Source organism: Arachis ipaensis, chromosome B08 (assembly GCF_000816755.2).
Source record: "Arachis ipaensis cultivar K30076 chromosome B08, Araip1.1, whole genome shotgun sequence".
NCBI lineage: Eukaryota > Viridiplantae > Streptophyta > Magnoliopsida > Fabales > Fabaceae > Arachis > Arachis ipaensis.
Window position 1 is genome coordinate 122,674,493 of NC_029792.2, and position 12,272 is coordinate 122,686,764.

General features: G+C 32.5%; 1 protein-coding gene and 1 long non-coding RNA gene across 2 annotated transcripts; both read right to left on the reverse strand.

Annotated features, from left to right (window-relative positions):
* On the reverse strand, positions 3,337-8,862 carry LOC107612176 (E3 ubiquitin-protein ligase MIEL1; the record flags this gene model as incomplete). Its single annotated transcript, XM_021109968.1, is given in 11 exon segments — positions 3,337-3,790; positions 4,707-4,818; positions 4,942-5,033; positions 5,432-5,514; positions 5,635-5,675; positions 5,809-5,852; positions 5,969-6,046; positions 8,246-8,264; positions 8,266-8,276; positions 8,396-8,455; positions 8,775-8,862. Coding segments are annotated over 11 exon segments (733 nt in total), but the record flags the coding sequence as incomplete, so codon positions are not given.
* Positions 9,047-10,034, reverse strand: LOC107612178. The gene is made up of 3 exons (XR_001613623.2): positions 9,681-10,034; positions 9,393-9,612; positions 9,047-9,269 (listed from the first exon to the last, which is right to left on the reverse strand). It is a non-coding gene; the product is annotated as an uncharacterized LOC107612178 (long non-coding RNA).

Sequence of the window (12,272 nt, forward strand, 5' to 3'; positions counted from 1 at the left end):
TAATTTATATCTTATATTTTAACCTATACTATTTACATAAATAATTGATTTAATAACTAATTTTTTATATACACATAACATCATTGATAACTACGCATTTATTTATAAATGTATCTAATTTAAATAGTAATAATCTAAAACTTCTATCAGTTACAAGTTGTAACAAAATAAAAAACGTGGATCCATTTGGATACATATGTAATATGTTATACAGTTATAGAGTAGGAAAATTTTGGAATATGAAAATTGGACAACAAATAGAAAAATTTTCATTATATATATATAACTAAAAAATATCACTAATAACCAAATTAATTTGAACTGAATTAAGTATTCAATTTGTTTGTTCACTTAAATAAATGTGAGAAAATCAAACTCTACTTTATATATGAAAAAAATTATTTATTAGCACTTTAAAACACTTTGTTAAAATTATTTTTAATTGGTACTATTCAAATTACTGATTTATACTTCATTATTTTTTTTAATTATAAAAGATGCAAAGTAAATTTATATGTTTTAATAGTACCTCTCTTTTTAAGTATAAACAAATTTGACGAACAATTTATGATTTTGTTGTTAATTTATGTTTCCTCTTATGACTATGTACATCTATTGAATTCAATTAAAGAACCAAAATTGTGATATCCAATTTTAACTAATATTTTTTAATTTATTTTTGTTTTTATATTTTACTCTCTTTTTTAATTTGACAAACATGTGGACCATTTTGATTATAAACCAATAGGAACACATTACAGAATTAACAGATAAAATTTCACCTCAAAACAACATAGGACAATCATGATGTTTTGCCTTCTCCACACAAGCGTAACTATTTTTCAGCAGAGAGTTGAGTAGCAACAACCTTGGAAGAAAAAAAATGTTGTTAGAATGATAGTTGGTAAAGAAGCTTAAGGGTCAAGAATTAAGACATCAGTGTTGCTACTTTAAGGAAAAACAAGAAAATGTAAAACAATTGACTTGCCACACTTGTCGGCCGCAGTCGAAGAAATGTAGCTCAACTATTGCTCCAAGATTTCTTTTTCTATATATAATTTTTTCTCTTAAAAAATTATTGTTTAGGATAAATTTTGTAACTGTAAAACCGTTAGTATATATAAACATGTAATAAATCCAAAATAGTTTGCAGGGGTTTGCTCCATGTACACAGAATAATAGACCAAAAAACTTTGTAGATTTTCATGCAAAAATTCAAGCTGTCCAACAAAAGTTATAAAAAAAATCAGCAGCATTTAATCAAAAGAATATATAGGAAGCCACGTAATCAACTACGAATTTGAAAATAAAAAGATAAAAAAAAGTGTAAACAACAGAAAATCTTGTTACTTGATGAATATGGTGATATAGAAAATAATGGATCAAAATCCCAATCACTACAGCCAGTGCCCAAGGGAATATTGGAGAGGAAAAAGACATACCAAAGAACTAAATGCATGGTGGGTTGATCTTACCAAAGACATAATGAAAGTCTCATTGCATTTTGTGCCTCCTGAGTCCTGACCCTTTTGTTCCTTCCCTTCTAATTTTTCTTGGCACCCTAGAGTTCTTTCTCTTATCTTAAAGATGTGTAAAAGATTTTGACACATACAATTTTACATGTCATATGCCATTTTTCATGAAACTCTAGAGATATTGGTAAAGCTGACAGAATTTCATATAAAACTCTCAAGATATTCGTGAAACACAACATATATAGAATCCAAACTACACAGACTTTTTATTGATCTTTTCATGTTCTTTTGATTGACTCAATTCTTTTCCATACATGCACTCTACATTTGATGACAGATTGTACAATTCTCTTTCAGATTGTACTCTATATTTCATATTACTGCATTCAAACTGTTGCGAAGCCGCCTCTTCCATCACAACATATGCAAACCACTGTATAAAAAGCCTCAGAGTACATTATTGGACTATACATACTGATGATGGATGTGACGCAACAATCGACTGTACAGAGATAGAGATGGAGATTGGAATGTGACACACTCACAAATACCTTTTTCTGGCACTGATACTGGTACGTGCTCTTATAGAACACGTCATTCTTCGTGAAATTGTAAAGGTATTTCTGAAGTACAGTAGGTATTTTGAATTATGCAATATGCACAACAATATTTGATATTTTGGATTATGCAATATGCACGGGAGCATTTGACACAGTTTTACATACCTATTTGATTTATTATTAACTGGTCATTTTTTAAAAATTATTTTTTTCCTAATAAATATTAAAAAAACAATTTAAAATATTTCAAATTCAGACAAAAGAAAATACAGGAATTTCTTTTTTAATGTATTCATCTTCTTTTTACAATAAAATACTCTCTTTTCTATAATCAAATCATACTTACTCATATTTTTTTGTATGATAAATTAAAATTACTTTACTTATATTCTTTTGTTTATCTTAAATCAACCAAATCAAATCTTATATCAGAATAAAAAATATTAAATACGAGATAATTTTTATAAGACAAATACAAAATTAGGTTTGAAAAAAATTTTATGATTCATAAGTAATTTATTAAAATTGGTTTTTGAAAAATAATTTTCTAAAGAGAGTAATACCTTTATTTTTTAAATTAACTGAAAATTGATTTAAATAAATAATCATAAACGTTGTTAGTAAAATAAGTTTTAAAATTTTAAATAATTATAATATAAACAAATAGATAAAGAATTTTGATTCTGAATGAAATTTGGTATTAAAAATTTAATTAAGAATAAATTTGAATATCTATAATACATGAGATTATATTATATTTTTTAATTAACAAATTAACTTTAAAAAATGTCTCTTTAAATGCTAGTTATCTTTAAGTTAACTTCACTATAAGATCCATAAACACTATCATTTTAAAAGTTTGACGCTATAATGATAACAAATATGAAGTTAGTCCATAAATCAGTGAATATTTTAACACAAAACGTAACAAAACTTCAAATATGAAGTTAGTCCATAAATCAGTGAATATTTTAACACAAAACGTAACAAAACTTCAAACGTTCTACAACCAACACGGCAGAAAACACAACCAAAAGAACAAAATGGCACAGAAAAATAAGTAGAGAGAAGAAAAGATGGCAACAAAAACGAAAAAGTTGGTGAGCGAAGGCACAAACAAAATGCATGGTTGGTTGATCTTACCAAAGACATTAAAGTCTCATGCCTCCTGACCTTTTGTTCCTTCCCTTCTAATTTTTCTTGGCACCCCAGAGTTCTTTCTCTTGTCTTAAGGATGTGTAAAATTTTGACACATACAATTTTACATGCCACATACCATTTCTCATGAAACTCTAGAGATATTGGTAAAACACAGCAGAATTTCATATGAAACTCTCAATATATTCGTGAAACACAACGTGTATATAAGATAAGATAGTTCCTAGTAACATTCCACAACCATAAAGCTAATTATAAAAGTTTACATTATTTCACATATGACACCTAAAAACACAGTTAAAAGGGTAATTGCAATTGGTTAACCCAACACGACAAAGTTGAACATGTGCCGACCCAACCAGGCTTTATCGCCATGTTCAAGTTGTTCCAATTAAAGATGGGTCGCCACTACTTCCTTCACAAAGCACAAGAGTAATGCATTTTCTCAATGAATGAAATGAAATGTAACAATGCCCACTTTTCTCTTCAGCCTCAAGTTTGTCGTGTGTTGTAGGATTTGCAATTCAAGCACTTTTGAGCAATAAGATGGTACTTTACGTTACTAGTTCTGCCACAATCATTGCAAAGGATCCAAACCTGTTTGAAAGAAGAAAAATAAAAGGACAGAAAAAACGATGATTAGTTGTCCCTCATAATCAGAAGGGAAATACACACAAAATCTTAACTACTAAATTCACATACTCATGGAACTATAACAAAATCTTAACTACTAAATTCACATACTCATGGAACTATAACGAAATTCTAAGTATTTATTAAATGTTATAAATACTTATGGAATCGTAAGAACTTTTAGAAATATTATAAATAGTTTTATATGATCTTTTGTAATATGATTAATCCTAATCCTAATGCGAGACACATCACATCCTCTTGTTATCTATGTCATCTGTATCAAAGTTTTTTTGTTGAAAATTTCTCCACAATTTCAAAAACATGCATAAAGGTTTTGGCGAGTTTTAAAATTGATCTAGTTTTTTTTTCTTAAATAGAGCAAACTACCAAAAATGCCCTCCAAAAACTTTCACCAAAAAATATATCCCAAAAAATAAGAACAGCAAAAATACACTCAAGATTTAAAAAGGTGTGGCCCATTACGAAGTAAACACAACCGAATTTACTTCATGTCAATGTACTTATATTTTTAAATCTTCTTCTGTTTTTAAATCTTTTGAGGGTATTTTGTCATTTAAATTTTTCAAAGATATTTTGCCCGTTATTAAATCTTTAGTGGGTATTTTTGTTAGTTTACTTTTTAAAAAACTAATAATAAAAATACATGAAATAGGGGTGTCACAATTGCTCCTCACAATCTTTCCCATTAGATTGCAATGATCAGTTGAGCACAATTACCATACCCGTTGACTTTAGAGAAGCATCAGAGAACAAAAAATTGGAGAAATTGTGTTAGTTTACTTTAGAGGATCATCGCAAAACATCAAATTTCTCCAATTCCCTCATTAGAGGCATAGAAAATACAGAGAAAACTAACCATTTTATTTTGATATAGTTCAGGCATTGGTGTAGCAGCAATCTCCAAGTCAAACTTCTCCCAAACCTTTGACATATCAAAAACTGACTTTGAGCAAAGAGGGCATGCATACCTGAGATGTTTAAAACAATAAATAAATAAATAAACGCAAGTATCAGAACCAATGTTTTTCGATAATAAGACTTAAGAGAGCAGATACTAATAAACGAGTTCCAACTTTCAATACAATACTCACTGTAAATGCTGTCTCATTTCATTCAGACAGTTGATATGGATTGTATGTCCACATGGCAAGACAGCGATTTCATGCATCGATTCGAACAAATACTGCAAAACCATCACATTTTGTTGGTAAACATGTGTTAGCACCCAGCGGGGGAATAAATGTATATTGATCGACTTCCGGGAAGAAAATATCAAATTTTAATAGTCGGATTAATAGTCAAAATAGTTCCTGAGAGGTGTGCGTCAAAATTTAGTGATTGAAAGATCAAATGTCTCCTTGGTTCATGAAAGATATAATTGTGAATATGATTGAGCCTTCCATCAATTAGATGATGACATGTGGCATAATATTTCGACAAAAATCTAATTAGCAAAGGACTAATTCGAGACATTTGATCTTTTGAGGACCAAATTGACAAGCATGTGGACCATTTTGACTATTAACCCTTTTAATAGACCAATAGGAGCACATTACAAAATTAACAAAGACAAAATTTAACCTCAAAACAAACAGGACAATCATGATGCATTGCCTTCTCCACACAAGCGTGACTATTTTTCAGCAGAGTTGAGTGGCAACAACCTTGGAAGAAAAGAAGTGTTGTTAGAATGATAGTTGGTAAAGAAGCTTACGGGTCAAGAATTAAGACAATAGTGTTGCTACTTTAAAGGAAAGCATGAAAATGTAAAACAATTGACTTACCACACTTGTCGCAGTGGAAGTAATTTTCAGATCCTCCGGTTCTGTATTGAAACATTTCAGAATCATTCAATAACTAACGAAGAAAAGTACCCTAAACCAAATGCAACAACACTAGAAGTGCATACAATGCTTTTTGAAGAACAGGCAAAAGGAAAATGTTCTACTAATTCATACCTGCAAATTCCACAGCCGCCGCAATGGTATTGTTTCTTAGATACCTGCAGCAGATAAAATAAATAATATTATCATCTCGTATATTCTATGTGTTGATTTTTCGAAAGAGTCATTAACTTGGATGTTTAAGGGATTGTCAGCTCCGGAACGAAATACTCACATCGTCATCAAAAAGCTTGCATATCCCGCAAAAGTACTTGCCCATACAAACTCCACAATTAATGCAGTTTTGCTGAACCTGGAATCAGCAGGAGTCAACACAAGAATAAACTTAGTTCATGGCAGGATTCCAACTTACAAAAGGCAAGAACTTTTAATAGATGATTGCCTGTGAATAAATGAATAATTGAATAGTTTCAAACACCTCAAAAAGAATACTAACAACTCTGCACAAAACATGTTAAAGGGCCTTCATGAAGTGATTAGCTTCAGGATTCCTTTTAACTATGCAGCTTTTTCTTTCTTCTATGGCTATGAACACTTGTGCTTACTCGCATGCAAGAACGGATCAAAAGGGGGGGGCAAGTATAGGCCTTGGCCTCCCAACTTTTTTTAACAAAGTTAATTTTTATAGGGTAAATACCCTTTCCGGCCCTTGAGCATTTTAAGTTGGGACATGTCGCACCTTTATCATTCAGAAACCTCAACCAGGTCCTCAACCATCAACATTAGTGGACATATCGACCCCTGTGACCGGTTGTCAACAGGTTGCCTGGATGACGTGTCAGGTGGAGGCTGAGTTGTCTAAATGCAGGTGCCACGTGTCACTAGAAGTTGTTGCAGGGACTAAACCCCCTCCCTACCCAAACTGTTCTCAGCCCCACCGCCAACACCCTCCACTCACCACCCCTCCCCAGCACTCCTCCACAATTACACTGCCCTCATCTCTGCCACTAACCCCAACCATGCCCTTTGCCTTTTCTCCAAAATGCGCTCCCTCCCCCTCCCCCTTGACCCCGTCTCCGTACTCTGCGTCCTCACTAAGTGCTCCCATCTCGGCTGTGTCAAAATGGGCTCGCAGCTTCATGCACTTGTGGTGAAGCTTGGGGTTTCTGGGTGTGTTAGAGTCTGCAATGCTTTGATGGATGTTTATGTGAAGTGTGGGCTTGTGGGTGGGGTTAGAAGAGTTTTTGAGGATATGGGTTTGAAGACTGTGGTGTCTTGGACTGTGGTCTTGGAAGGTGTGGTGAAAGGGGAGGGTTTGGAGAATGGGCGGAAGGTGTTCGATGAAATGCCAGAGAGGAATGAGGTTGCTTGGACTGTGATGATTGTGGGGTATGTTGAGAATGGGATGACTAGGGAGGCTTTTGAGCTTTTGAGGAAAATGATTTTTGGGTGTGGGTTTGTGTTGAATGATGTGAGCCTTTGTTCGATTCTTTCGGCTTGTTCGCGGTCTGGGGATGTGAGCTTGGGGAGGTGGGTTCATGGGTATGCTGTGAAGGAAATTGGGTGGGATGTGGGTGTCATGGTGGGGACTGGGTTGGTTGACATGTATGCAAAGTGTGGGAGGATTGGCGCTGCCTTGGTTGTGTTCAGGAACATGCCAAGGAGAAATGTAGTGGCGTGGAATGCCATGATTGGTGGGTTGGCCATGCATGGGAAGGGAAAGGATGTGGTGGATATGTTTGATTCCATGATCGGAGAAGGAGTGAGCCTTGATGCAAATAGTTTGGGAAGGGAAAGGATGTGGTGGAGGAGTGCTGGGGAGGGGTGGTGAGTGGAGGGTGTTGCTGGTGGGACTGAGAATAGTTTGGGCAGGAAAGGGGTTTTTAGTCCCTGCAACAACTTCTAGTGACACGTGGCACCTGCATTTGGACAACTCAGCCTCCACCTGACACGTCATCCAGGCAACCTGTTGGCAACCGATCATAGGGGTTGATATGTCCACTAATGTTGATGGTTGAGAACCTAGTTGAGGTTTTTGGATGATAAAGGTGCGACATGTCCCAATTTAAAATGCTCAGGGGCCGGAAAGGGTATTTACCCATTTTTATATAAAGTTATTATATATTATATAATTTTATTTGAAGAATAGAGTAAGTAATTATCTTACATAATTAAATTATTAAACTCAAAAATAAGTAACAATCCTTAAATTGAGAAATATATTATTGTCAGTCACTTTTTGATTAAATAAATTTCCAAATCTTTAAATATTTAAATTTTTTTCTCTTTTTAAATATTTTTTCTCTTAATTTTCACACCTATTATCATATAAAAATACTTTAATATTTATAATAACTAAAAAATTTATATAATATAATATTATATTTGATTATATAATATTTTAATTTTTGACCCCTCATCTACCAAATTCCTAGTTCCGTCCATGCTCGCATGCACAAAGGTATTCGTATTTCTCTTACTAGGAAAAAATAAAGCTTTATCACAATCTATGTTAATAGCATGATCTTCCCTTATAATTAACAAGACTTACCTCTTGTTCAGTCCCACAGTGAACATATCACCTGGAAAACAATCCAAAAATATTCAATTTAATTGATTAACATGTGAAATAACAGAAGGGAGAAGGAGCACAAAATTTTTGTGATACTCAAATGATCGTTGTTCAAATAAATAAGCATACCTGTTTAACTTGATGACGGGGAATGTCATGTCTAAGACTCGGATCAATCTTGATATCATCCTGCGGAGAAATATAGATGGTAAAATAAGTTCCAATTAAAGAGAAAAAAAAATGGATTGCCACAACATAAGAATTAAAAATAATGATTTGAAAGTCCTAAGTATTGCAATCTGCTACTAAAAGGAAATTGACTGTTCCTCAAAGTTGTAGTTTGAATCAATGGATATTCACTTTTATACTTTCTCCACAAATATACTTCTCAAATTAGTCTAACGAATACCACCTAAATTTTTCAGATACAAGCAGGCCAACTTGAGGAACAGGAAAGAAATATAAATGTCTCATAACTAAAACTTGAAAAAAAGGAAGATGGACTGACCTTTGCCTCATTATGACAATGGCGACAGTGGAAAATCTCGTTGCAGCAGGGGGCTCTAATACGGCATCTTCTCCGGTAATGTTGACATCTGCAAGAAGACCTAAAGTGTCAACAAAAGAACTGAGACAAAAATATGCAAACTAAGTGAACATGAGATTTTACCCGTGTTGGGCACAAGCAAATGAACAAAATGGCACCAAAAAAAAAAGAAGAGAGAAGAAAAGATGTGATAACTCTTCAATAAGAGTTAATTTTCTGCATCATCATCGGCGGCATCGTTCACAGTCCATACGCGAACCAAAACCAATCAAAGAGCAAAACCACCCAAACCATAAAAAGTTTCAGATCCACGCACCCAATTTGAAATCCACAACTTCAGCCAAACACAACCATATACATCATACACCAATTGACATCCGGCCATCACTAATACAGAAACAAAATACCTGAAACTGCAGACATCAACCATCACTCAAACACCAACAGATCCTCAACCTTCATCCAAAAACAGAAGCAGATTTGAAAAAAAAAATAGAACAGTTGTTTTTGTAGTAAATAAATCAATTTTTGATAAAAAAAATTAAGAAAAAAATATGTGTTGACAAAAAAAAAAATAACCTTTATCTTCACTGAGACAGAACTTCCATCAGCGGCATCGTCTGTCTTTCTGCTCCGATCTGTCTTTACCGAACGCTTTTTCTGCATGCAGCAGCACCACGGCCCTATTCTCACTTCTCTGCGCCGCTCCTCTGACTTTTTGCTCTTAGCACCACTCACCGCTGCCATTCTTCTTCTTCTTAGCCGCTTCAACGACCATCACCATCATCTCTTTCTCTTTCTGAAAAAAAAAATAAATAATAAATAAAAAATTTACTGAGTTTAAAAAAAAAACAAAATAAAATTTACTCTGTGACCAGAAGCTTGCATGCACAGCCGGCGTTGTCTCTGATTTCTTGTTCTTCATCTCTTCTGTTCGCCAGAAACAGAGCAGAAAATCTGCCTTCTTCTTCGTCACCTCTTCTTTCTTCTCACCGTCGTCCTCTGGGTCGTCACTGTCACCATCACCGGCGAGCTCCTCCTTACTCCTCGCCAGTGATCTGAGACTCTGCCGCCATCTCTTTCTCCTTCACCGGCGAAGTCTTTTTCTTAATCGCCGGGGACATCTCTTTTCTTCTTACCCAACCCCTCTGTTTTTGCCGCTCTGATCTCTCTCTCTCTCTCTCCGTTTATTTCTTTTAGTTTTTATGACGTGTGAGTTGTGAGTTGTGAATTGCGATTGTGTACTATTACTATACGGAAAAGTCTAGGGACCAGCAGATTTATTAAAATTTGGCCAACATTTAGCTAGCAAAAGAAAAATGAGTGATTCTCTATCATTAGATGAAATCTCACACCATTAAATATACTATTGATGACTAATTAATTACTACAACTTACAAAATCTGCTAGCCCCCTAAGAGCACCTCCAATGGTGAGTTCCTCTTTGACTTTTTTCTGACATATAGGAACTCTAACCATTGAAGGAGAGAAGGAGTGAGTTCCCGCACAAGGATCAAGGTAAGGGAGTCCCTCTAAGCAGGGACTCAAATTAACCAATAACAACTTGCCATTTGGCAAGTTATTATAAAAAAATAATAATATAAAATCTGAAATAATTAAATAATTAAATAATAATTAAATTAGTAATAATTATAATAAAAATTATATTAAATAATTATATTTTTATTTAATTAATAATTTATATTAATTATTTAAATAATAATTAATTAAATAATTAATTAGATTAAATAACACTCCTCTTACTGACCTTTACCTATTATTCGGTTCTTCCAAAATATGTAGTAACTAAAAAGGAAAAGGGTAAGTTACTTAAATAAAAGAGTCACGTTTTCAATAAATTCTAAAGTTAACATTCTATTTAAGTCTTTAATGTTGGCTTAATATTATTCTGACATTATAACTGTTAATAGAATTAAAACGGAATAAAAATGAGACTATTTTTAAATGTTAGGCACGTAAATAAGATAAAAATATTGAGAATAAAAATAATATATAAAAATATTTTTTAATTTTATTTATTAATAATATCAACTTTTTATCGTAAGTAGATGAAATACAACATTATTGTGTCACAGCATAAATATATTTGGTAAAAATAATTTTTTTTGTAAAATGATTAGAATCACATTATTTTATTGTATATGTATCATTTTTTTCTACAATTTGTAAATTTAGTCATTCTACAAATATTTTATGATGAATAAAAATCTTTAGGAGTAAAATTATAAAAAAAATAAATTTATTTAGAATAAAGAATAAATGATTAAATTTAATTTACTTAGATATGGTTAAAAGATAATTAAATAACTATGTATCCTAAAAAATTAATATTACCAAAGGATAAAATTAAAATTTATTTTTATGTATCGTTTTTGTCCCCAACGTTTTCGTCCTATTTAAAACCCTAAGGTTTCAAAATCATATCAATTTTGTCCTGCCGTCAATTCTGTTAACAGATCTCTAATGGCAGACAACATTGAGCCAATTTTGAAATTTTAGAGACTTAAATAGGACGATTTAAACGTTAGGGACAATTTTGGGACTTACCCCAAACGTTGTGGACAAAAATGATACTTTACTCTAAATAAAACAATTGGAAATCAAATTTATCATATTACAATTTTCTGAAACTTCATACTTATTTACAACTTTTTTATAATTATATAAACCAAAGTTCTAAAAATCGAACCGATTATCGAACCGTTCTAGCTACTAGTTTATTAGTTCATAGGTTCAATCGGTTTGACCGTGCAGTGGTTGAAGCGAAAAGATCGTTTTATAATAAAATAATAAATAAAATATAAATAAACATATTAAAACATAATTATAATCTAATATAAATTTTAAAATATCATCTAAATTAAAAGTACTACATAAATCAGAATGTTATTATGATCTCATTCAAATACAAACTCAAAAGTCAAATAACAAAAATAACCAATCAAACATAAAATGCCAACATCTAACTAATCCAAGTCTGTCATCAATCATCGAAATCCGCCATAACTTGCTGCAGATTTGCTTCGTTAATATCATCACCTTCATTTCCACTATTAATTCGTCAATTGCATCCTCAATCTCATCACCACCCTCCTCGTTAAAACTTACTTTCCTTTTACTAGTTTTACTTTTCTGAATCTCTCTTAATAAACCTTCCATTTATTTTTCTACGTCATAAGGGATCTTAGAACACTTCTTAATATCTCCCCGTATATTTACCAAATATTTTATCATTCTATTAATTCTCCCGCCCTCAAAAGTACTCAGACAAATTAAGCATTGGTAATGCGATTTTTCGTTTATATTTTGTAAAGCAACATATCTCCAAGCAGGATCAGTTTTTTCCCGAACATTAGAATTTTGTGATTGACTATCATTAGATCCAAAAGGAAGAGAAGGTTCATTCGAAGCCGAATTGTTCTCAGCATTATTATTCCT